Source organism: Crotalus tigris, unplaced genomic scaffold, assembly GCF_016545835.1.
Source record: "Crotalus tigris isolate CLP2741 ecotype Arizona unplaced genomic scaffold, ASM1654583v1 scf7180000024304.1987388, whole genome shotgun sequence".
NCBI lineage: Eukaryota > Metazoa > Chordata > Lepidosauria > Squamata > Viperidae > Crotalus > Crotalus tigris.
In genome coordinates, this window is record NW_024100476.1 from 148,531 (window position 1) to 175,024 (window position 26,494).

A 26,494-nucleotide genomic window follows, 5' to 3' on the forward strand; every position below is an offset into this window, starting at 1 on the left:
AAGATATTGATGATGTCAGAAGAATTAAGCCTGGATACCTGGAAGCAACTGTGGACTGGTTTAGACGATACAAAGTACCTGATGGGAAGCCAGAAAACCAGTTTGCATTCAATGGAGAATTGAAAGATAGGGTATGTATATATTTTGTCTACTACTGGCCACTGTTGGAAACTGCTTGCACTTTTCCCGCAAATAATGCCAAAAGTTACGAAAGTATGTGTCAGAATCCAATTATACTTCATCTCCAGTTATCAATTATAGAAAACCCCATTTCTGCCCTCTCTGGATTCTGTCATAAAGAAAGAGAAGGGGGTGAACAAAGAGGCTTTATTGCCCTCACTTCCTTCGGTACAACTTCAAAGGGATTGAATGTGGTTAGCACCAAAAGGCCTTATCATAACAAAGGAGGCTATTTACCTTTCATGTAGTTTATCTGAAGTCTCCATCCAGTCGGCAGAAAGGAAAAAAGGGGTGGGATTGTGATGCCTGAAACTGTCACTGGAAGAGGGGGGTGATTGGGTGGGACTACTGGGGAACCCCTTAAAACCTCGAATGGGAGAGCTTGAACCCCAAGTCCTGTCTAGAACGCCTGCAACCATTTTCTCTTAATAAAGGATTCCTGTTGGAAGAATTATTCCAAGAGTTCTGTCTTCTTAAGATGCAAAGTGGGGTGGGTCCTTACATTAGACAGGACTTGCAAAATTAATCCACCTGGAAGGGAGACCCTTGCCGGGGGATTTTGCAAAAAATTACCATGTCAGACAATGGAGCAAGAAAGGGGGAAAACTCCCTGGAAAGAGAGCCGCTGACCCAATTGGAACCTTGCCAGATGTTGGGATCCAAGAGGTCAGATTCCTCAGGAGAAGAAGTGGTGGAGACACGGGACCACAAGCCTCGCTGGTCAATGGGCGTTGGAAAGAAAAGTGAGTGGGGAAAGGAATCAAGAAAGGTGACCCTGAGACGGGGGACCAAGCAACCAGAATGGAAGCAGGAGATGGAGAAATCCCGGCACGCAAGTGAAGAGGGAGAAAGCTGGGCACCATACTCAGACTGGATCCTAGAGAAAGCTATTGACCTGATGAAGAGAACTCTCAGCTCCCTAAGAGAGGAGAATCCTGAGCCCTACGGCCGCCCCAGCTCCTGGAGCTGCAAAGGGAGAGACATCGAGGGGGACGTGGAACCTGCAACCCCGGGGACATCTACTGATCCAGTAGTCCCCACCCCCGACTGGACCACAGATGGCAATCTGGACAGAAGACACTACCACCAACAACGGAGGCACCGATCCATTCCAAGACGTCCGCCGTTGGAGGTGAAATTCAAAGGGGAGCCAACATGCTTGGGGTTTTTCCTAACCCAAGTCCTCAGCTACATGAAGGAATATGGGCAGGACATCCCCAGCGACAAAGCCCGCATCCGGATCGTGCAATCTGCCCTGGATGGACCGGCTGCAGATTGGGTGGTGAACTTGCATGACTCCAGTGCCCCAGAACTCAGTAACTTCAACCGTTTCATGTCCTCTCTGAGAAGATGATTTGAAGACCCCCTGGCTGATCGCAAAGCCCGTGAAAGGATAAAGACGATGAGGCAAGGCAAACGCCCGGTGGCTGAATATACACAAGAATTCCGGGCCATTGCCAGCAAACTGAATTGGCCAGAAGATATCCTCCTTAGCCATTTCAAAGACGGACTAAATTATGACCTATATGACGCTTGCCTGCCCCGAGGGGACCCACACGAACTTGAGAAATGGTACATCTTGGCAGAGGAAGCAGAGATCGACATATTGAAGAGACACCGCCGAGGAAAACAATGGAGCCGCCCCCCGCCTGAGCTGACACACGAACCGGTGAAATCATCGGCTACAGCCAAGAAGCAAATGGGGTGTTTCAAGTGCGGAAGAGAAGGGCATCGAGCTGTAGAATGCTGCTCCAAAGCCCCCCAGCACAACCCAGACAGATCCCCAATCAACAAATCCGGAAAGTCTTCAGCTAAGCCAAAAGAAACTGCCATGAGAATGATGGAAATTGCAGAACCCCCCCCCCACTTCTGCTCACCAAGGGGAAAGAACTCCAGCCTCCACCACAGGGCCAGTGGATGCCTCAGAAGACAGCTCGGAGGGCGAACCCCTGGTAAGTGGACACATCACACCCATCCTCAAGACAGTGACTATATTAATCCCCCCCATGCCCGAAGCTGTGAAGGTGAAAGCCTTAATAGACTCTGGCTGCACCCGCTGCCTCATTAGCCCAACACTAGTGGGTAATCTGGGCATCCCATCGAGGAGACTGGAACAAACCAATCTCATTTGGCCAGTAAGATAGATCCATAGCAGGGGGGGGCAGCTACCCTAGCCCCTCTCCCTGGGCAAACATGAAGAGGACATAACGTTTGTGGTGACCCCAGGCATGGAATGCCCAATGATTCTAGGGATGGAATGGTTGAAAAAATGGAAACCCTGGGTAAATTGGAGGACGACAGAAATCAAATTCCCGAAGGGGGACCCTATGGACTTAAAACCCCAAGGGAGGCTACCAGAATCAAGAATAGAAAAAGCATCCATAGGAGAGGAAAAAAGATTAACAGAAATACCAGAGGAATATAGAGACCTTGCTGAAGTTTTCAGTGAGGAGAGGGCGAATGAGCTCCCCCCCCACCGACCCACAGACTGTACCATTGAATTCAAGCCTGGGGCAAAACTCCCGAAGCCCAGATTATACTCCATGAGCCCAAAGGAGAAGGAGGAAATGGAAAGATTCATAAAAAAAAACCTAGAGAGAGGTTTCATTGAGCCAGCCAAGCCTAAAGTGGCTGCCCCGGTCCTTTTTAGAGAGAAGAAGGATGGCTCTTTATGTTTATGCGTGGATTATAGGGCCCTGAATACAATCAGTGAAAGCAACCTATACCCTCTGCCCCTCATGAAAGACATGCTGTCACACCTATTGAAAGGGAAATTTTTTTCTAAACTAGACCTAAGGGAAGCTTACTATCGCATGAGAATTAAGGAAGGGGACGAATGGAAGACTGCATTTAACTGCCCCATGGGGTGCTATCAATTCAAAGTCTTGCCATTTGGATTACAAGGGGGCCCTGCAGTCTTTATGCAATTAATCAATGACGTTCTAAGGGAGCACCTATTTAAGGGGGTCCTTGTTTACTTGGACGACATTCTTATCTTCACCGAAACAAAAGAGGAACATGTCAACCTTGTCAGAGCGGTTTTAAAGAAGCTGCGAGCCGCCCACCTATATGCCAAACTCTCAAAATGCAAATTCCACCAGGAAAGGATAGACTACCTAGGTTATCGCATATCCCCCCAGGGCATTGAAATGGACCCAGAGAAGGTCAGAGCAGTATTAGATTGGGCACCACCCTGCACAAGAAAGCAACTACAAAGTTTCCTGGGCTTTGCAAACTTTTACCGCCAATTCATCCCCTCATTTGCCCAGATAGCCTTGCCCCTCACTAACTTACTAAAAACGAAGGGAGCATCCTCAGTAAAACCTAGCCAGCCACTAACATGGACAATGGAGTGCCAAGCAGCGTTTGAGAGACTAAAGAGACTTTTTTCTGCCGAACCAGTACTAAGGCACCCAGACATGGACAAGCCCTTCGTAATACAGGCAGATGCAAGTGATGTGGCAGTGGGGGCTGTTCTATTACAAGAAAACAATGAAGGGGTATTGCAACCCTGTGCATATACATCCAAGAAATTCACGGAAACAGAACAGCGCTGGCCCGTATGGGAGAAGGAGGCTTATGGGATATGTTGGGCATCACTCACGTGGCGACAGTTCCTGGATGGCAACAAAATCCCCTTCCAGGTGTGGACTGATCACAAAAATTTGGAAGCCCTGAAAACGTCCAGGAAACTCAATCCAAAACAAGCCCGCTCGTCCCAGCATTTTCACCAGTTCCAATTTAAGCTCAAACATGTACCAGGGAGAAAGAACTTCCTGGCAGATGCACTATCTCGCATGCCCCAATATAACAGCGCACGAACCACAGACTCTAGACCAATAATGGCAGAGTCACAACTGGCAGCACCAGTAACCACAAGAATCCAAGCCAAATTAAAACCACAGCTGGACAGCCAAACTGGAATTGAATTCAGAAAAAGTTTGGAAACAGATGAATGGTTCCAGAAAAACAAAAATGTGTGCACAATGAGAGACGGGTTGCCTTGGGTAGGGGAAAAATTATATATACCAACAACCCAAAGAGTCACTTTCATGCAGCTTTGCCATGACACAAAATCAGCAGGGCATTTTGGATTTGTAAAAACTTTACATTTAATTAAACGGCAATTTTGGTGGCCATCCATGAAAAAGGACATAGAAAGTTATGTGGCCAGTTGTCCAAAATGTGCCACTGCAAAGAGGTTGCAAGGGAAATCGCCAGGACTATTGCAAACAGTGGCAAGTCCCTCAGCCCCCTGGAGAGAAATAGCCATGGATTTTATAGTGGAATTGCCAGAAAGCAATGGGAATACTGTGGTCTGGACAGTCACGGACTTGTTTTCCAAACAGGTGCACTTTATCCCTTGCCAAAAGATTCCCACTGCAAAAGCCTTAGCAAAACTTTTCATCCAGCACATTTACAGATTGCATGGGGCACCCCAACACATCATCTCTGACAGGGGGTGCAATTTACGTCTGCATTTTGGAAGGAATTTTTATCCCTCTTAGGAACCACTCAGGGACTGACATCTAGCCACCACCCACAAGGAAATGGGGGGGCTGAAAAAATGAACTCCGTACTTAAGCAATATTTAAGATGTTTTCTTAGTTTCCAGCAGACCGAGTGGGCGGACTTACTCCCTTTTGCAGAAGTTGCCTACAATAATGCAGTCCACTCCAGCACAGGTTACACTCCTTTTCAAATAGCCACCGGTCAAAGTTTCAACCCCATGCCAGAGTTAACCCCAAACGAACCAACAATCCCTTCACTGAAAGAATGGATGGAAAAACTACAAAACACCTGGCCAATAGTTAGAAAAGCACTAGATGAAGCTAGGCAGGCATACAAAGCACAAGCCGATAAAAAAAGGGTTGAGCCTACACCATTCATTATAGGAGAAATGGTGTACTTATCTACAAAATACCTAAAGTCCCTACAGCCCTGTAAAAAACTTGGACCAAAATATATAGGACCTTTTCCAATTAAAAGAATCATAAATCCAGTAACAGTAGAATTAGAATTACCCAAAAATCTCAGGCAAATACACCCAATTTTTCATTGCAGCTTGCTGAAAAGAGAGCATCAGTCACCTCTACGGCCAAAAATCCCCCCCCCCACCACTTCCAATCATGGTGGAGGGCGAACAACACTTCGAAATAAAGGAAATCCTTGACTCTAGGAGATATCATGGAGCAACTCAGTACCTAGTTGCCTGGAAACACCTCCCTCCCTCACAAAACGAGTGGGTCCATAAACGTCATGTCAGAGCCCCGAAGCTATTGAAGAAGTTTCACACAGAGTATCCTAACAATCCTTACTAACTTTTATACCTGTTTTGTTTTCTTTCAGGTGGATCTCTCTTATTTTTAAGGGGGGGCGGATGTCAGAATCCAATTATACTTCATCTCCAGTTATCAATTATAGAAAACCCCATTTCTGCCCTCTCTGGATTCTGTCATAAAGAAAGAGAAGGGGGTGAACAAAGGGGCTTTATGGCCCTCACTTCCTTCGGTACAACCTCAAAGGGATTGAATGTGGTTAGCACCAAAAGGCCTTATCATAACAAAGAAAGCTATTTACCTTTCATGTAGTTTATCTGAAGTCTCCATCCAGCCGGCAGAAAGGAAAAAAGGGGTGGGATTGTGATGCCTGAAACTGTCACTGGAAGAGGGGGGTGATTGGGTGGGACTACTGGGGAACCCCTTAAAACCTCGAATGGGAGAGCTTGGACCCCAAGTCCTGTCTAGAACGCCTGCAACCATTTTCTCTTAATAAAGGATTCCTGTTGGAAGAATTATTCCAAGAATTCTGTCTTCTTAAGATGCAAAGTGGGGTGGGTCCTTACAGTATGTCTGCGGCTGTTTTTGTTCAGAACGGCATTTGGAAATTGTTCTTAACTACAGAAGATGTGATGACTACACAAGAAAAAAAATGACTTTTTTTCTTTTTAAATTAACTAGCCAGTGATGCTTCACTACACTGTTAAATATCCCAGTCCAAAACTTTATGGTGCAGTGTAACAATATGGTAAATAAAATATATGTTTGTGCATGTATGTAGTTATGTATGTTGTGGTAATCACAGCATATTATATATTAGGCTGCTGAGGAGAGACTGAACTTGTTTCCCATTTTAAATCCTAGGACTTTGCAATTGATACTATCAAAAGCACTCATAACTACTGGAGGGCTCTAATAATTAAAAAAACAAATGCAGGAGAGATTGCTTGGTAAGTTGCTATCCTGTTTCTTTCAGGAGTGCCTTGCAAAGATGAATCAAATGAGTCTTAACTTGTGTGTAAAATTAATGCTTTAATATTTTTTATGGAATTTATATCTTACTTTATCCCTAAATATGTTTCATTTTAAAGGTATATTTCAAGATATTCATATTACTTAAATGCATTGGAGAAAAACCTGTCTATTTTTTTCTTTCTTTTCCAGCACAAATACAACTTTGAAAGATAGTCCTTTCTGTTGTAGTCAAAATGCCGCAGCAGCCACTGTGTCAGCGGTAAGCAGTTCTGATAAACATTTATTCCCTTCATGACTTGGGACATTTACTGGGAAAAGCTGTGTGTATTCTGGGCAAACTAAGAAAGGAAAATTCCCAGATCAGATTCAAGGTCTAGTTCAGGGGTAGGCAACCTTGGCTCTTTTATGACTCGTGGACTTCAAGTCTCAGAATTCAGCTGGCTCAGGAATTCTGGGACTTGAAGTCCACGAGTCATAAAAGAGCCAAGGTTGCCTACCCCTGGTTTAGTTACAACGCATTCTGCTCCCAGAGACTTCACGATGGCTGGAGAACGCCCACAAGCTGGGCCTGAAGACAGTAGTGCTCCTCCCACTTATCATAGTAGCAGTCACAATGCCATTTCTGAAGCTGAAGATCAGCTATTCTTTTTGTGATTAATTAACATTGATAAGCCTTACTTTCTACCCCTATACTATCGGTTGCAAAATTTAGCCCCGAGAATCGAATGTGTATCTTACTAACTCCACTTTACAGATAGTTCTTGCTTAATTACCACAGTTGGAATTAGTATCTCCATTGCCATGCGAAAGATCACGTAACTGTGATGGATATATGACATCAGTTCCCATTTGGTCATTAAGCAAGTCAACTCACCATCCTTAAGTGAGACATCACATGACCGCAACTTGAAATTTTACTGCCAGCTTCTCCTTTGACTGCTTTTCAGACTATAAAGCATGCAAACGGTGATCACGTAGCCATGGACTTTGTGCCAGTTGTAAATATCTACCATTGGCAAAGTGCCAGAATCTTGATCACCTGCCCATAGTGATTGGCACTGGACAGTTGTAAGTGCAAGGACTAGTCATAAAGTTATTTTTCAGTGCAGTCATAATTTAAGATGTTTGCCAAACAGGGCGTTTATTAAGCAAGGACTGACACAACAGGAGAAAGTATGCTTTATCTTTGCTGTGAGTTTTTCTTTCTCCCAAAACTCATTTAAAGTAAATTTAAATTATTTTCTTTTATTTATTCATTCAGTTTCTATACCTGTCCAACTCAATCAAGTGACTCTAGGTGGTTTACAATTTAGTTGTCTGTCTGATCTTTTCTACAGGCTGACTATGCTAAAATTTTCTTCTGTTCATCTTGTACATCTGTTTAAAATAAAATCTCAGAACTGTGTTAGAAGAAATGCAAAATAATGTTTAATTGATTTCACTGAGAATTGATTTGCAACAATCCCAAGATTCCTTTTTCTCCCTAACATTGGAAACACAGGCAGAAGAAAAATCACAGCCTAATAAACCAGTTTTTCAGACATAAAAGTTAAGTTTTAGAGACACTTTCATTCTCCACAGTCAGCTTCTTCCAGCTAGCATAGTCAGTAAAGATAATTCCCAAACTATCAAAATGTGATTTTTTAAATATTTATTATAAAGAATTTGCTACTGATTTATAGGCAGTTCTGAATTAAGTAATAATTCTGAATAAAATATCTATTTCAGCTACCTACTTGTGGGACCTGTAATCCAATGCCAGCTGAAGGTAAATTATCTTAATTTGGACTGAAATATGAATATATGTATTTTTGTGTGGGGAATGACAAGATTGACCATTTTATCATATTAACCTAAATATGCAGAATAAATTTGTACCTTATAATTTGCTGTGTTTTGCAAGACAGATTTAAGGTCAGAAACAGCCAGTCATTTGATTAGGATATTAAACTTGGCTAAATGTAAGCCAGAGTAAGACATCTATTCATTAGTTTTATGGCTTTGCCAAACAGTAGGTAGAACACAATTTAGGTTGCAGTATTGGTATTGATGTCTAGTAAGGCATCTTGTTTTCTGTTAAGAAAGATTATGGTATTTTAAAGCTAATAAAAAATTTAAGATCATAAGTTTATAAGGTTTAGAATCTGATTTATCCTATATGTAACTTTGATTGTACTGCAGCAATTTAGCATGATTGCTGTTCTGGAAACTTTACATTTAAAGCTGAATGTAGATTCTGTTGCTTGATAGTGCTATAGTATTAAGCATTTAGAAAACTGTAATTATTAAACCTTCCACATCTAAATCCCTATAAACCTCACAGAAGCTCAATCAATATATTTACCATCTCTATTTGTGATCACTTCTCTTAAAGAAGCTTTCCCATCATGTTCTCAATATGCATGGAAAGAGTTTCCCCATACATTGTCAAAGGAATGACAATGCAGATTGTCAGATGTCCAGATCAAAGGCTGTTCAGCTAAAAGTCATGCCCGCTTCAATAAACAAAGTGTATTCAATGAAAGTATTTTTGCTCAGGTTTTCCCTGCTTCTGTCATTTTTCAGAGAAAATTTACTTCTGTGAATAATTTACTTCTGTGAAGCCACTTACAATAGTTACTATAGCTTGAAACAGATGATGCTGACATTTTTTATTCTTTCCCCTATTTCTTTTCTCTCCAACCAGTGGACCGGTGGTTCTTTTGCCAGTGAAATTTGACCAAATGACAAAAGTTACAGAAGCAGCTGCCTACTCATCAAGATATTTGTGCAGGACACTTATGAAGAATTAGCCGAGAATCCAAAACAATATGTTTATAAATAAGTAAATTATGACTCGTAGTCCACTGTATGCATTCAAAAAATATGAGATTAGATGATGTAAAATATCAGCTAAAGTCTTCAAATATACATCATGAAACTCATTGCTGTTTGCTAGGTTTATCTCAGTGTTTTCCAGTATAAAAATTTAGGTTGTTTTTTTCCTCTCCTATCAGACAGGTTTATTTTAACAGATGGAGGGGGAAAACCCCACACATTGATTCCTTGACATGCGTATGCCATTTTAAAACTTAAGGTTCCTTACAAAATCAACAAACCACGGAACTGAGATTAAAGTACAACGTAGAGCCAGAGAACACAACAGTGCTGCTGATGATGACTGCTTCCATTCATTGATGCAGTTAGTAGATAAATAATAAATTAACAGTATGCTTATATGACAAACTAATATAAAATAACATAGGTACCAGTTATTATGTAAAACAGTTCACAAGCTAAAATAATAGCCCGAGATTGCCCATTTGTTCTCGAAGCAGTGTTTCTTTATTGAGGGGACCTTGGTGCAAACGTTGTTTTGTTGCAGACGTTTCATTACCCAAACTAGGTAACATCATTAGTGTATTTATGTTTCTTTAGTCTCAGTGCTGTGTTGGCTTTTTCTAATGATGTCTGTGGGTGGGCTGAGACCAATGCAGGGATGAGCAACTGTTGCCCCCAAGATGCCTTTATGTGGCTCTGGGGCCTGTCGCATCTCCCAGCATAAATGTTGAAAACTGAAAAGAGATTTTTAAGTGAAAAAACCAAAAAAATAAAATGTTGCCCCTAAAATGGGCATATAAGAGCTCCCAAGCTCTGATTGTTTAAATCCAAAACATCTGCTTGCATAAGCATACTCTTTCCCATAGCTTGCATAGGCATACTTTCCCCTACAGCAGTGGTTCTCAACCTGTGGGTCAGGACCCCATTTGGGGTCGAACGACCATTTTATGGGGGTCGCCAAACAACGCAGTCTGCCATTTTCTTTTCCCTTCCTTTTCCTTAGCTGTGCTACTCCCTTTTATTCTATTGGCTTTTGAAAGCCAATAGAATAGACCAGCGGTTCTCAACCTATGGGTCGCGACCCCATTTGGGGTCGAACGACCATTTTACGGGGGTCGCCAAACAATGCGATCTGCAATTTTCCCCCCTCGGGGTGGCGCCGCACATGCGCGCTGCGCATGGGGGCGGCGCCGCGCATGCGTGGCACGTTCGTGTGGCGGGGGTCGCCGTCACACAAACATTGAGGAACGCTGGAATAGACTCTCTTGAATGGAGTCTAATTTTATTGCCTTTCAAAAGCCAATAGGAATTGTCCAGGCTGTCTCTGCCCTGCTGAGCCCGCCAAAAGTCCCATTCTGCAAACGGTGCTGCACCAGTTGAGTAGTCCTCAACTTATGACCGGTTGAGTAGTCCTCGATTTACGACCGGTTGGGGGTCGCGGCATTAAAAAGGTTGAGAACCACTGCCCTACAGCCTCCCACATCCTTGGGACTTCTTGGCCTTTTCTGCCTTTTTCAAAGCTTATCAGAGCAGGAAAAAAAATCACTTCTGCAGGCTTTACTCAGCAGCTGTTCTGCTAACTAGGAATACACATTCCAGAGAGAACAAAATAGTACTTGATGCAGAGGAACGTTTCAGTTTAATCCCTAAAATAATTCAATCAAGGGAACTTAATCCACATCTATTTTCTTTTAATTCTCCCAACCTTTTGTAATTAAGGCAGTAATCTTACCTGATTTAATTCTGACTCAGGCTTCAGAAATTGATTTTCCCTAGCTCTGATGGTCTCTAAACATTACCTCAGCTGACAGGTGTCGCACTGATGAACTATTACCTATGAAAAACACTCTAATTCTGCTGCCTATTTGTGATAGCCCCTGAATTTTAAGATTCTACATCTTACATCAGAGGAGGCATTTTCAAACTCATGCTGAGTTTGCCTAAAAATAATAAAATGAATTTGTGCAACTCCTGCATGATTTCATTGGGATTAAGGTTTGTTTATTTATTGAAACCATGGGTGAGAAAGAAAGATGGTACTAAATTTCATAATTTTAATCTATCAAACAAAATTCAAAGGATCTTAAAGACTATAAAATAATGCTATTTCTTTAGAAATTAAAGATGGCAATAAAAATTAAAACCATATTTTAATGGATCAGTGAGCTGGATTTCTTATGTACAATTTTTTAATTTCTGTATTTTATTTTGAAGACAACCATTCTCATTCACTAAAGGAAGTGGGGAAAGAGATGGCTTTTAAAATGGCTCCTGAAATGCAGCTTGCTCAGTATGTACAAAAATCTGAATCGTGCAGGCCATGATATTCCCTGTGACACTCCATGGAAGTGGAAGTTTAAAGACTTTAAAGAAGCAGGGTAGGAAAACCACTGACACCTTTGAACGTTATTGTTGGAGAAGACTTCTGAGAATACTGTGGACAACCAAGAAAACAAATAGATGGATCACCTAACAAAACAATAAAAAAAACAGACACAAGCAGAGAGGATGTTAGTTGTTGTAAGGGAGCTACCACAGGATCTCTGGTCCCCTGGGATTCCTGGCTTTATGATTTTGAAGGTTTTGTGGAATGTTGAAAGAGACCGAACCTCACTTCTGGGGTGGGGAGAAGATTCTGTAATAACAAGATTCCTGGTAGCCACCAAGTGTAATTTCCTTCTCTGCCATTTCCGGTGGGACAAGCAAATATAATCTGGGAGAGGTGATCCCTCAGATAACTTGGTTCCATGTTATGAGAGACTTTAATAGTCAAAACCAGCAGCTTGAATTGGACCCAGAAGAACACTGGCAATTAATGCCGCTCACAGAGTAGAGATTTAATGTTGGCTTTCTAGGGAAACACGTAACTGCCCATGGTGCTGCATTTTGCATTAGGTGAAATTCCCAGATACTCGTTTTAATGACAGCTTCATGTTGATTCTAGGGATCTTTCTTTCTAATCCAAGCTTCCTGGCTCCAATCTTTCTGACAAGATTATTACATCTGCATTTCTGCAGACCTGGTTTCTGTTTGGGGCAGAGAGACTTGGGGAGGTTTCTGCCTTTAAAATCCTTTGGGGAAATATATTCTGCCTTTTTAATATTTCCCCCCCCAAAAATTTCTCTGGATTCTTTCCACACTTAGAAAGGTAGAAAATCACTTTATATACAGTTTAAACATATTGGGTTTCAAATGAGTTCTTTCATTGATTAACATCATTTGACACATCTCTGATGCAGCACGCATACTTAGTAACTTTAGTATTCCATAGTTTCCCGTAATATCCTTAATATGATTGATTTATGCTCATTTTCATATTCAGGACCTGTGTCCCACATTATAATGAGTTTGCAAATAACTAAAGTTCAAATCAGTGTCCTTGACAGGTTTAAACCAGTTCTCTTATGAAGCTATACAATTTTCTTTGTATAGATAACATTAGATAAGATAACCTTTATTGTCATTTTTTTTACTGTGAGCACAACGGCACACATCAAAAATGAAATTTAGTTGCCCACTCTCAAAGTGAAACATACATGACACACACCTAAACATACTACGTACAACATATGTATAGACCCACACCTCTACATATACATAACAAATATTAAATACTGTCCATCTTGAATATATAACGGAAGGAGGAAGCTTGAGAGTTCACAAGGTTAATGCTGTATGGAATGAAACTATGGCTGAATCTGGATGTTCTGCTACAGATACCATGGAGCCTCCTCCTTCCAGAAGATAACAAGGAAAACAGGTTGTGAAGAGGATGTGTAGTGTCCCAGATAATCTTACAGACCCTGCTCAAGCAATGCTTCTGGATGGGAGGGAGGGAGCTGCCAATGATCTTTTCGGCCATACTCACCACTCTCTGCACCGCCTTCCTGTCTGAAGCAGTGATGCTTCCAAACCAGACTGTGATGCTGTATGACAGGATGCTCTCGATCATCCCCCTGTAGAAAGTGGTCAGGACAGGGGATACATATTAGTGCCTGTTGGTAAGAATATCAAGACTCCAGTCGCACAAAGGAGTGTTTAAGCCTGAAAGGCCCAGTTTGTCTACTAGATGCTGGGGAATGATTGTGTAAAACACCAAACTGAAGTCGACAAACACGTGAGTATTTTTTTGCTGTAAGAGTGCTTCAAGCTCAGATGGAGAACAGAAGAAATAGCATCCTCCGTAGAGCAATTTGGCCGGTAGGCAAATAAGTGGGTCAAATGCTAGTGGGAGGCTAGATATAATAATGTCCTTTATCAGCTTCTCAAAGTATTTCATAATGGCAGATGTCAGTGCAACCGGACGGTAATCATTGAGCCTGTAATAGTGGACTTTTTTTTTACACTAGCAAAATGACGGCCGTCTTAAAACATGATGGAACCACTGCCTGCTGCAATGAGAGATTGAAACTATCTGTGAGAACACAAGCCAGCTCCTCTGTGCATTCCCTGAGGACATGTCCAGGGAAGTTATCTGGGCCTGCTGCTTTCCGAATGTTAACCTTCCACAGTGTTTTTCCAGAGGTGACATCAAATCTCAGCATTTGTTCATCAGGATGGGGCACAGCTTTCCTAGCAGGGGTGCTATTTGATGCCTCAAATCTACCAAACCATGCATTCAGTTTCTTGTTTCCAAAAATATTAATCAAAGAGCCCCCCCCACCTCCCTCTGCTGCTGCCATCAGTTGGTCTCCTAAACCAGAGTTTCCCAACTTTTCCAGCTTTGTGGCCCAACGTGGGGGGGGGGAGAGCCGATGTTTCCGTGCATGTCCACGTGCAAATGGAGCATGCGCCCACAAGCTCGGCCGCTGCTTGCGCAAGAAAATCCCGCCCGTTTCGAAACCTGCCAACCAAAAATTATAAATTGCTCAGCTCAGAGCTCCCTCCAAAGGAAGAGTTTTCCCCTCTGACGTCAAAAGAGCCAACCAATCACGCCCATCCAGCCCCGGAAAGCAAAGGAGCCCTCCCGAGCCAGGTGAGTCAGAGGGGCGTGGCTTGCGCCCACGGTCACGTGCCTGGAGGCGGAAACCTAGCGCGTGGCAAGAGCCCCTCGCCCGCCCTCTCTTTCCACCGGAAGCTGCCGCCGACGCCGTCACCGCCGAAGGAGGAGATGCTACGTAGTTCCGGCGGGGAGGTGGCGGCTGGGGAGTGAGTGAGTGCGTGTGAGAGACAGCACAACGGGAGGTTTCGCCGGGAAGAGAGAGAATCGTTGCTGCCGCTGGCGCCACTGCCACTGTCGTGAAAGGCTTTATCTACCTGGCGAAAGGAGCCGCTGCTGTCTGCGAGGAAGGTGAGGCAGAGGTGGCGGCGATGGATTTCGGCCTGAGCCGGCCGGTGGGCGGGTAAAAACGAGCGGCCGGCGGGGGGGGGGGGGAAGTCGAGCAAGTGACACGCAGGCGAAATGAGGGTGGGGAGGCCTAGCCGAGGGCGCCCCCCTTTCTCTTCGCGGATGGTTTCTCCCGTTCTTGAGACTCTGCGGACCAGAAACGGATCGATCTGTTTGAGCTCGGTCTTCTTGGGACCCGCCAGTGATTCCCGGGCTCCTTTGTAGTCTTGCCTCCCCCGAGCCTGGCGCCCCTTGAGAGGCGGATTGCATTCCGGCTCCCGTCGCCCTTCGCCCTCTTGGGCTGATGGGTGCTGATCCGATCCCCTCTTAAGAGGTGGGAAACTGGAGTCTTTTCTGAGCCTGCTTTGGGTGCCGCTTTCCACTCTCGGGCGCCCGAGTTCTTGCGTTGATCGGTTTTCCTTTCGGAGATGCTTTGCTTTTTGAAATTGGCAAGATCGAGGGTGAAACCCTCCTGTACGCTGGGACCTAAGGCATCCTTCTCCCCGTTTCTAAGAATTGCTGTTCCCAAAATAAAATTTGGGCGGGGGAGAAGGGCCTGGTTTGCCATTATAATGGCTGTTTTCAGTCCGGGCTGTTTTCGTTTGTCTTTTATGTTTTTAATTTTTTTAAGCTTGGGATTTGATTTTGTGAGCCACCCGGATTCTGCTGGAGTGGACGGCTCTAATACATCTAATGAAATAATTAGAATGAAAGATGCTGATGATTGAATAGTATTGCAAACTAGGGGAGATGGGGGTTCCAAAAGCAAATAGCCCAATAAGGCCTGTCTCATCCCTTCCTTGTTTTGGAACCAGCAATTATTGGGTAGGTAGAGTTGGAAGTGTCTATACACTTTGTGCCACCTTCTGGGTTACGCAACTACCGGTAGTTAGTTGATGACCAGGTTATGTGCTTTACAAGATAATGTAACTGAAGTAGGTTGATTGCTTTTTTTAATCCTTAATTTTGGTTTTACCCTTATCCTGTCCCCATGCTGTACGGTTGCAATGTATTCTTCTCCTTTATCTCCTTTAGCAGCTCTTATCTTTAGCTGTGAGTGATTGGAAACACTGTATTTGTTGTGTGCCTGTTCTATATTCAGTTGATCTTCGGCAGAATAAAAGCCCCAATCTGGTGAAAAGCGGAGAATGCAGTGTCTTTCATTAGTGCAAATTAAGAACGGAGCATTGAGACATTTGTTAGAAGTGTGCAATATCATTTCTAAAAACAAAATTTGATTTCTCTAGGGCTAGGCCCTCTAATCAAGCAGAGTTAACTCCTTAGAGTTATTTAGAAATGTGTTTGTTTAGCAGTGCCAGCTTCTTAATTGAAAACAAAAATTCCCTGCTAAGAACTACTTACTATTTAGCGTCTTTCAAAATTGTGTTTTAGCTGTAAAAATAATTTTGGGACCTGGATTAAACCTAGAATTGATTTGGACAATTATATTTAAAAAAATGACATGCCTTTCAATATGTTTAATTCTTTTAAAAAGACAGAAAAAAGCTGGTGAAAATTTTATTTAGGATTCAAAATGTAGAGAATATAATAGGCGAGTAATAATGAAACCTCTAGGCTTTATCCTAGTGTTCCCAACACCCTTAATTTCAATCAGATCTGCTGTCACAGCTTTAAGAAGCTCCTGGAGATTTTTTTTCATTTTTCTATATTGCTTTTCATTCCAGAGAAGCCTAGCATAGTCTATGAAAGAACAGTAAACCAACCTTTAAAAAATAAAGCAAAACTGCGTAGAAATAATGCATTAAAAATATTAAAAACCATTTTAAAAAATTGGCATTTTAAGCCACTGCATCACATTGGGCAGTTTGTTATCCTACTAATGTCTATGGGAGCAATGATTTATTTTCAAATGTATTTATTTTTTTAAAGAAAACTCTGCGAGAGCTACCCAAACATGACATGGGAAACAGGTTCGTAAATATGAACTGCCACTAAGAAGATCTTGCTTGACTACCATGTTGTCAGCCAAGTGCACTGATGGCAGCACAAATAGTGAGACCGTGATCTTCTATTAAAAGGTCATAGCTAAGATCATCACTCTTGTCTTTTGCCAATTCTGTCCTTTCTCTGCTCAGAATAGAACTCAGTTTCTGAGGTTAGGTATCACAATCCTGTTGATACTGCATAGAATGACACTGAAGCTATTTTGTAAGTGTGATTTGTTCCTGCTAACTTCAGAAGTGAGTATGAGTTGCAATACTTTTCTTATTGTCAGTACTTGAATATAGAATTTCTATTGGCTCCTAGTTCACAGGTAAATGTTTTGGTGTTTCTTTATGGCATTAAGACCTTTAATTAAATATTTCTATTTTTTTCCAGGTACATAATTCTTCCATTATGTCATTCTTATTTGAATGGATCTATAATGGCTTCAGCAGTGTGCTGCAGTTCCTAGGTAAGACTTTAAATGAATAATTTTCAGGGGCTTATTTATTAAATTAAAAATGAGGGATTTGTAGATTGCTATAGTAAGGCACTGATGTCTCCAGATAAAATGTTAATTTTGTGTGGTCACGTGCCAGTTTTGTCTTTTCATTTTTAAATATAATATCATTCTATAAATGATAGAATAATAAAGTCATTCTGTAAGTGATTGAGATGCAAATTATACTTGTTTGTGATGTATTTTGCCTTATTTTATTATACTAAATGAATGGCGTGGACAGAAAAATAGTGAAGTTAAAACTTTAAAATCAGCCTTCGTTTTTATATCTGCAACTTTCTAGAAATATATGGAACTTTAGCTCAGTGTTACACACAATATGGAAATATTTCAATCCCAGAAAAAAAAAATAGCCATTTCATAAATTTTGCTAAACCATTTTGAGTCAGACATGGAGGAGCAGAAATGAAGCCTGAAACTTTTGTTATTTCAAGGTTAGGGATGATAGAAAATCCATTTGGTGTGTAACCTAGTATATGTTAACACCAACACCACTCACTGACTGACTTGTTCCCTTGATCTTCCCTGTGCCTTCTCTCTCGCCCCTCCTGATGCCAAAGAATCACGGCATATCCTTTGGGCCCACTGGGTTCTTCCCAATACATTTCCTTCATTGCAAGTGTCCAGTGCAGCACACATCTTCCCATGCACAATTTTCCCACATTTTCCCTTCTGAATAGCTGCTGTAGAAGTCACGATGCAGACTGCATGCTCCATTCACTTTGGGGAATAAGAATGCTCAATAGGCTTAATCCAATAAATAATTCATTTTATTTCATACATGCTCTTTTTCCACAGGATTGTACAAGAAGTCTGGAAAATTAGTTTTTTTGGGTTTGGATAATGCAGGCAAAACTACCCTTCTTCACATGCTAAAAGATGACCGATTGGGTCAACATGTTCCCACATTGCATCCAAGTAAGCACCATGTAGATATAGTTGGAATTGTGTATTGATGTAATTTTAGAACGTTATTATATAATAATGTTGAAGCTTAGTATACTTAAAAATAAAGTTGCTTCATCTTTGCACTTAATTGTTTTGAAAATGACATTTAAACTTATTCCTAATCCCAATATCTTTTCTGAAGCTCATTACCTGGAAAGGATAAGAGAGATTAGGCTCAAGATTATGATTCAGTGTGTTATATTAAATGCAAATTTTACCTGTTACAGTTTATGAATTACATTTGAGTTAGCAGGAATTCGAAGATTTAAGATATGATTTTCAGTATTGGTGACCTTTTAGAGTAGCTGAAGGCAGCATGTGCCTTCCAGATGTTGGTGAACTTCGGTTTCCACCTGTCCCAAAAAAGTGATTGAATTATGGAGATTACACTCCAACATCCGACATGTCAAATTAACCTATATCTATTTTAAGGTCTTATGCAGCTTTCCTCCTCCGTTTTGTTTATGGAAGTGTTGGGTTTTAATTCCCAATCAGCATCATCTTTATCCAGGAAGCTTGAAATTTGGGGGCTTCCCCAAAAAATATTCAATATTTATATAGAGTCAGTCACCAAAGTAAGCTATGAAATCCTTTAAACTGGGTGTATTCAAATCTAAGAGATTAGATAGACAATTATTGAAGATGCTTTAACTTTATTCTTGTACTATCCAGATGTTGGATTCACTGGTTCTATAAATCCTTCCAGTTCTTTAATTCTATGAATATTTCTGAAGGGCATTAGGTTGGGGAAGACTGATCTTACATATCTTGAATACTTTATGCCTTCTGGTAATTGGCATTGTAAAGAACATATCCACTGTTAAAGGCTATAAAACATTCTTCTCTTCTCTAGCATCAGAAGAATTAACAATTGCAGGAATGACTTTCACCACTTTTGATCTTGGTGGCCATGAGCAAGGTAATCAATATTAATGCTTGTTATTTTGTTATTCTCTTATTCCTGGCTAATCTGAGAGAAAGTGTCCTTTATGCAGATAAAATGTTCTACTAATGGGGATGGCATTCAATCACCTTAAGAGATCATTGTATGATTTATGTTGCCCATATTTATTTTCGCATTCATGAAGGTCACAAATAGGTTTTCTTCCTTTTACAGCAGGGACACAATATTGGCTTTAAGGTACAAAAAAAGTGCGCAGAAGTACAGGTAATCCCTGACTTACAACAGTTTATTTAGTGACTGTTCAAAGTTACAGTGGCACTGGAAAAAGCAACTTATGACCATTTTTCACACTTATGACCGTTGCAGCATCCCCGTGGTCACGTGGTTTACATTCGGATGCTTGGCATCTGACTCATATTTATGATGGTTGCATTGTCCCGGGGTCATATGATCCCCTTTTGCAATCTTCTGACAAGCAAAGTCAATGGGGAAGCCAGATTGACTGAACAACCATGTTACTAATTTAAGTGATTCACTTAACAAATGTGGCAAAAAAAAAATCATAAAATGGAACACTTTCTCACTTAGCAACATAAATTTTGGGTTCAGTTGTGATCCTAAGTCGGGGTAGGCAACCTTGGCTCTTTTATGACTCGTGGACTTCAACATGCTGGCTCAGGAATTCTGGGAGTTGAAGTCCATGAGTCATAAAAGAGCCAAGGTTGCTTACCCCTGAGGACTATCTGTATGCAAAATCCTCAAGTTCTATGTTAAGCACGCACTTCAAACCACCTAGCTTAATTAGTAGATGACAAAGTGCAATATAGGTTTAATTCTGATATCAAGCTGGCACGTGAACATAGCTAAATATGCTCAAAATATGATTTTCATCCCTTTCCTACTGTTGGTGGTATGCTGTTGCTATATTTTCACACATGTTTTTCTTTCTCTGGAAGCTCGGCGTGTCTGGAAGAATTATTTCCCAGCAATTAATGGGATTGTCTTTTTAGTGGACTGCGCAGACCACTCTCGTCTTATGGAATCTAAAGTGGAGCTCAATGTGGGTAACTTTTTCCTTTGAATGCACTAGTACTAGTTGTAGCATTTATATATTCCTTTTCTGTCTTGGACAACAAGTTAACTTAAAATGTGCATCTATGAGCAAAAAGGAAACTAAATAGGAATATGAATTTAACACGAAAGCCAGCTAGGTGACTTTGGAGCAGTCATACTCTCAGCCCAACTCATCTCACAGGGATGTTATGATGGGGAAAATAGGAGGACAGTGTGTTAGTTATGTTTGTCACCTTGAGTTATTTGTAAAAATAATAAAGGTGGTATTAAAAAAAATATTTTAAAACCAGGCAAATATAAAGCAGTACTTACCTCTTACACATAATTTGGAATATGCTTCATAAATTTGAACTGTAAGTTACATGCCACCATTATGATATTTACATTTACGAGGTCATGTGACTCTTATTCCAAATATAGTCAAAATGAAATGTATGTATCTATTTTCTGTTAATAGCATTTTCTGAAGTAGTTAGCTTTGGAATTCCTAATTAAAATTATTACTTGCTTTCTATAGTTACATAGTTGCACATTTTTTTTCGTTAGGCACTAATGACTGATGAGACAATATCCAATGTGCCAATTCTTATCTTGGGTAACAAGATTGACCGACCAGAAGCTATCAGTGAGGAGAAACTGCGAGAGATTTTCGGTCTTTATGGACAGACAACAGGAAAGGTAAGGAATCAAAGCTTGGTTGTAAAATTAATGTATCTTATTTTTCAAAATATATTTTTCTGAGTACTATCAGATATCAAGGTTTTAACTTTGGCTGTTAAAATACCACAGGAACACAAGTAGCAATTTATAATAGATCCAAGTATGGTGCAAATGAATTTTTTATATTAATGTAGAATAGCCTAATTTTATACTTTTCTTCTGTTTGCAAATGAATGACTGTTTTGTATGGTTAGTTAATAAACAACATATTTAGTTTTTATATATCAGAGTATATCTCCTTGGAAGCCCGAATTGTTAACTTTGTGATTGCAGTAAGGGGTGACAAATATATTGGTGTTTAAATGGATACAAGACAACTAAACTTCTTGTGGACATCAGCAGCAACAATAACAATAATCAAGATCACGTGAAGTATTAATAGCACTTTACAATGCCTTGGTAAGGCCACACTTGGAATACTGCATCCAGTTTTGGTCACCACGATGTAAAAAAGATGCTGAGACTCTAGAAAGAGTACAGAGAAGAGCAACAAAGATGATTAGGGGACTGGAGGCTAAAGCATATAAGGAACGGCTGCTGGAACTGGATATGTCTAGTTTAATGAAGAGAAGGACGAGGGGGGACATGATAGCAGTGTTCCAATACCTCAGGGGCTGCCCCAAAGAAGAGGGAGTCAAGCTATTCTCCAAAGCGCCTGAAAGCAGGACAAGAAGCAACGGGTGGAAACCAACCAAGGAGAAAAGCAACCTAGAACTAAGGAGAGACTTCCTGACAGTTAGAACAATTAACCAGTGGAACAACCTGCCTCCAGAAGCGGTGAATGCTCCAACACTGGAGGTTTTTAAGAAGAGACTGGACAGCCATTTGTCCGAAATGATATGGGGTTTCCTGCCTGAGCAGGGGGTTGGACTAGATGACCTCCAAGGTCCCTTCCAACTTTATTATTATTACTATTATTATTACTATTATTAACAACAACATTAGGAAGGATATACTGATCAATACCCATTGGGGCATAATCAGTTTTATACTTGTACTTTCTTTTGGAAAGACTTCAATTAATTTAGCCTCCAGTGATATCCTGGGAACTAAAATATTCTCACACTGTTTTTTGAATATCACCACTTTGGGTGTCTAATTAGTATTTTTTTCATTCTGTTGTCTTGTGAAGCATAAGAATATTGTTAGATGACAGAAAAAATGTAGCATATGCCCTTTACTGTAGGCTTAAATAGCTTACTTGTGATATCTCCTTTCTGGCAAAATAATCCAGTATGATTTGCCATTCAAAAATAATTAAAACAAACTGTACAAAGGTTTCTTTTTTCTTTGAAGCACACTTTATTCTTAAAGTGTCCAGAGGCTGCATAACCTAAGGGAACACAAGGGAAAGGTTGCCCAACAAGTTTCTTAGCTCACTGACGGAGCCTATGGCTTGAGCTCCATGAATGGGTTTTTTTTTTTTTTCCCCTACCTTTCCTTCAGGTGCACAGTTCTGAAAGTTTTCCAGCAATCTTTTTTTGTTAATTTCATTGTAGCTCTTGGATCAATATCAAAAACAATGCCACGTGATATAATCAAGAATGATCTTCCAGTGTTTGTATTTTATATCTGTAACTGCAGCAATGAAAAAAGAGGTTACTCTTTGTCCCCTTTTCCCCTTTATCTCTTTTCCCCCTAATTTTTTCTGTCTTTTTTAATATTTTAATTTTGGGGGGGGGGGGTAAAAATTTAATTAACTAAATTATCTTATGGCTGTAAAAATCAGATATGACCATTTGTTCATAAGGAAGCTTGCTGTATTTGTCCTAGTCTCTGGGATTGAAGTTCTGCCTGTGCAGTTAAGGTTCAGCAGTGGAGTGTTTTTGAATGAATTTTTGTCTAATTCTCTAGGGGAATGTGTCATTGAAGGACCTGAACACGCGTCCTATGGAAGTGTTCATGTGCAGTGTGCTGAAGAGGCAAGGCTACGGTGAAGGTTTTCGTTGGCTGTCACAGTACATTGACTGATACTGGAGAGACACATCTATTCCTGAACTGATCCTGTTCACAAATTCCTTATGGACTTTTCTATTAGAACATGGAAGACTCTCCATCTGCATACTGGCAACGACCAAGAGACTCCTTTCTTCAGTTACCCTACCTCACAGTGGTGACACAATTCTTTTCCCTGTGTCTGGGAGATAACATTCTGTACACTGGTGCAGGTTGTCACTTCCAGCGGCCATTGATTCCTATGGAAACCATGGCTTTCAGTTACAATAGGATGAGCGAGCCAGAATGCCAACCTCTGTGTGCGGCGCTCTTGGGCTGGAAAAGAGGACATGTCTCACCACTGTGGCCAATTGATTTCAAAGAAAGCAACTATATTTTTTAAAGGAAGTGTTTGATGTGAATGGCATCCCTTTAGATTTTCTTAAGTTAGCATTCATCCTGTTCAGGCCAGAGTCTGTTAGGATTTTTTTTTAAAAAAAAAAAAAATCTATTTAATGGTATTTAGGCGGTTCCCAAATGACTGAACCAGCTATCATGATATTCAAAATCTTTAGAGAACGAGAAAGATGGCTTTCAAAGCCCTGTAAGGTGGTTGCGCAGTCGCACTGCTCGATCATGAAGATGGTGCTATTGGGACTGACTTGTGCAATGATTTTCTTTAACTTACAGGGAATTTAGTTGGGGGGGGGAATGGAGTACACACAGAGGCACACCTATTTAGCCTTCCTTGTCATGTGCAGGAGTCTGAAATGTGGTTGATCCCTTTTGCCCACCTCTAAAAGTTACGATCACTTTCCTTATTGGCAGTCTTTTTTTATTTCTTCTTTGCAGCACCAGCAAAAAGTTTGTCTTGGACCTACAATACAGGATGTTCTACATTGCAGCAACTGCAAAAAAAAAAAAGGCAGTAGAAATCATGAATTTATTTTTTGGGTTATTGTAGCATTAAATTGTTCCAACAAGTGTGTATCAAATGCTGTTACTGTAAACTAACCCTTTTTCTTTTACGTTCAACAGAGCTTGTGTTTGAATTTTCATTACTTGCCTAGACATCTTCATTTTCATTTAAAACAGGCATTCTTCTCCTTTGCTGGAGCATGAAGATGCTTTAATTAAAACTATTTAGTGCTTATGGACAGACTTGCTTTGGTGAATGCAAGGGAACCCATGTCTGAAGACACTGGCTTTCTGATTTCCATTACAAAATATGAAATGCAAAACGGCAGTACACTATTGGCACTTAACGCCATTGAATTCTAACACTATGGGTACGTTCACTTAAATCAGGTGGGAATTATGGTCCTGTTATGACTTGTGGACTTCAAATCCCAGAATTCCTGAGCCTGCCATAAAAGTCACAAGTCATAAAGGAGCCACCTCTGACATAAATGCTAGTTGTGGTTTAGTGTCTGTTATCATAGCATCAACTTCATTGAGAGGGAAGGAAGGGAATCATTAACAGTTGCTCATCCCAGAAATCTTCCTGTGATTTTGGATAGCAGTTTTAATAACTTCTAAATTGTTAGTTTCACCCAGTGCATTGGCAGGTCAGAATGCATTGATCTTTACCTAAAATTACATTTCAGGTAAAAACTCGTGGAGCCTTCTGAAGTATGTAATGCAGGTATCAGGATAAATATTCTACTTTTCTGCCTGCAAAAAAGAGCTGACTATTTTACAAATATGAAGCATCTTAAAACCGTACAGGTTGAAAGAATCCAGCCTGCAAATCCAGAGCTAATTTCAGTCATAATTCCATTGGAAGAGCTATGACAGAGTAGCCAGTTCCTGAAAGGGATAACTGGGGAAGAGTCCATTATAATTAACCGGGCTCTTTTCTGATGTGGTTATTCTTGAACTGTTTGCAGTATTTCCATCAAAATGATTACTTATAGCATCATTGTTGAGTTCATTTGTGGTTTGTAAAACCTTTGGGTTTTATGTAAGAGGCTTTTCAATGACTTGTGAATATTTCCTAGGCCAAAGTGCCTGTGCAATGGTATCAAGGAGACGTGGAAAACTATTAAGTGTACAGGAGTCCACGAAAAGACTCGACTGGGTGCAAATAATGTAGCATCTGCTCCATTGAACACCTGGAATTTTCTTAATGGTGGTTCGATCAAGGGGTATGGATGGATGGCTCACCATGGATCAACATGAGACATGATAACCCTTATCTCCAACTCCATGCTTAAAAAGAAGGCCGTGGTAAGCAGAGCTATAAGATGGTGCCCAAAGAAGCAATTTCTATGAAAGTGGTATCCCAGCCACTAGAGAAACTGGTTGCGTATGGCTCTGATCTGTTTTCTGCCTGCCATGTTCTGCCTTTGGACAAATCTCCTTGCAATGTCTGGATATAAAGTTTAATATATTCCTTAGGGGCTGGGTTACAGATTGGAAAATAGAATAAGCATCATTCTGTTAGCAAAATGTTTTAACTTCCAATTTCTGGAAATGTGAAACATGTTGGCAGAGACAGTTTGTCTGTATCCAAAACATTTTAATAAAGTTTTTTTTTTAAAAAAAAAGAATTATATACATATACTTGGGTTGAATCTGGCCCTTATAGAAGGTATCCATGTCCTGGGCCACAAAGATACTCTCGACAATGTCAAATTGGGAATGAACCATTTCATATTTTTATCCATAAGAAAAAGTACAAGTTCTCGTATGTGAACACATGGAAGATCACAGTGAGAAGCTTGCTGCTTATGGAAAAATTACATGAGGGAGAAGAGAATGAATACGGATGCCTGTGGAAAAATAACTGCTAGATACTATAGTTTTGACAGCATAAAAGATAGTAAAAATATATGAAAATAATGTTGCTATACTCGCCATCTTTGCTGTAAGACCCCTTGCTTTTATGGGAGTACCACTAAGTATTGCCCTCTGCTAGTTTGAGTACTGTACTTCAGTTAACGAGAACTGGTGGTATCTGTTTTATGCAAGTCATCTGTGAATGCACCCATCAGGAAGGCTTCCTACCCAATTCTTGAAAAGGTGGGACCTAGGGCAGTGATGGTGAACCTTTTAGAGACCAAGTGCCCAAACCGTAACCCAAAACCCACTTATTTATCGCAAAGTGCCAGGGCCGCTTCAGCATTGTGGTGTCCTGGGGGGGGGGCAGTTGGAGGGGCATGGCCCACTGGGTGAGTGTGGCTGCTGTGGTCATGGCAGATTAGGTGGGCATGACCAGGGTGCTCTGGAGGTCTTTAAAATGTGAGTTTAATTTCCTTTTGTATTCTTACCGTTTAGCATCTGTGAGCACAGTTTGGCATTTTAATAAATGCTGTGGATGAAAGCAAAGGTGTGAGAAACAGGAAGGACAGGAGAAACTAAATAGAAAAATGAGGAACAATGGAGAAGAAGAGAAAAGGATGGTTTTTTTCAATAGAAAAGGGCTTTACTCTTCTTCAAGCAAGGACATACTTTCACATGTTCAGGAGAACCCCTCCTGGTCAAGAAACAGCTGCAGGAGAGCCCTCCATCCCCCATTGCAATGTAATGAAGGAAATGTCTCCATTCTTTTGCTTCAAAAGTACAATGGTAGTTCCAGGAATTAAAGTTCTCAAGAATTAAAGATTGAACTCATGTTGGTAAACCTCTTTAACTTTTTTGGGAAACAGATTGGATGACTTCAGGTCACTTGAATTGATCTTCAAGGCCTGGAAGTATTCCAGGTCCTCACTGAAAATGCAAGAGCCCAAGTTATTTCTATTTATTAGATTTGTGTGCTGACCATCTCATCTAGAGGTGGTATAGGCATTTCAGCTGGCATACTCCCAGCATAGCTTTGATTTGGACACACTTTAATTTTTTTAAAGGGACAAGACCAGTCCAGCTGA

The 26,494-nt window shown here is 40.9% G+C and overlaps 2 protein-coding genes across 3 annotated transcripts in view; both read left to right on the forward strand.

Moving 5' to 3' along the window:
• The window catches only part of PPA1 (inorganic pyrophosphatase 1), a 30,306-nt gene extending 20,948 nt beyond the window's left edge, over positions 1-9,358 (forward strand). The window contains exons 7-11 of the mRNA XM_039324674.1: positions 4-131; positions 6,324-6,409; positions 6,624-6,693; positions 8,163-8,202; positions 9,121-9,358. Of these exons, the coding sequence (XP_039180608.1) occupies positions 4-131; positions 6,324-6,409; positions 6,624-6,693; positions 8,163-8,202; positions 9,121-9,146 (350 nt within the window). The 3' untranslated portion in view covers positions 9,147-9,358. The remainder of the gene's footprint in view (positions 1-3; positions 132-6,323; positions 6,410-6,623; positions 6,694-8,162; positions 8,203-9,120) is intronic.
• A 5,004-nt stretch (positions 9,359-14,362) lies between these two features.
• On the forward strand, positions 14,363-25,164 carry SAR1A (secretion associated Ras related GTPase 1A). 2 transcript variants are annotated; one of them, XM_039324646.1, is made up of 7 exons: positions 14,363-14,544; positions 16,921-16,996; positions 17,843-17,962; positions 18,846-18,911; positions 19,853-19,956; positions 20,517-20,648; positions 22,545-25,164. In XM_039324646.1, the coding sequence occupies exons 2-7, from the start codon at positions 16,939-16,941 to the stop codon at positions 22,659-22,661; spliced, it is 597 nt and encodes a 198-aa protein (XP_039180580.1). In that variant the 5' UTR covers positions 14,363-14,544; positions 16,921-16,938; the 3' UTR covers positions 22,662-25,164. The 2 variants fall into 2 exon arrangements, with proteins under 2 accessions (XP_039180580.1, XP_039180581.1); XM_039324647.1 differs by lacking the exon at positions 14,363-14,544 and adding an exon at positions 14,682-14,914.
• The last annotated feature ends 1,330 nt before the right edge of the window (positions 25,165-26,494 follow it).

Coding starts and splice junctions, on each gene's coding strand:
- SAR1A (XM_039324646.1), top strand. CDS start 16,939: ATGTCATTCTTATTTGAATGGATCTATAATGGCTTCAGCAGTGTGCTG. Junction 16,997..17,842: donor CAGTGTGCTGCAGTTCCTAG/GTAAGACTTTAA, acceptor CTTTTTCCACAG/GATTGTACAAGAAGTCTGGA. Junction 18,912..19,852: donor TCTTGGTGGCCATGAGCAAG/GTAATCAATATT, acceptor TTTCTCTGGAAG/CTCGGCGTGTCTGGAAGAAT.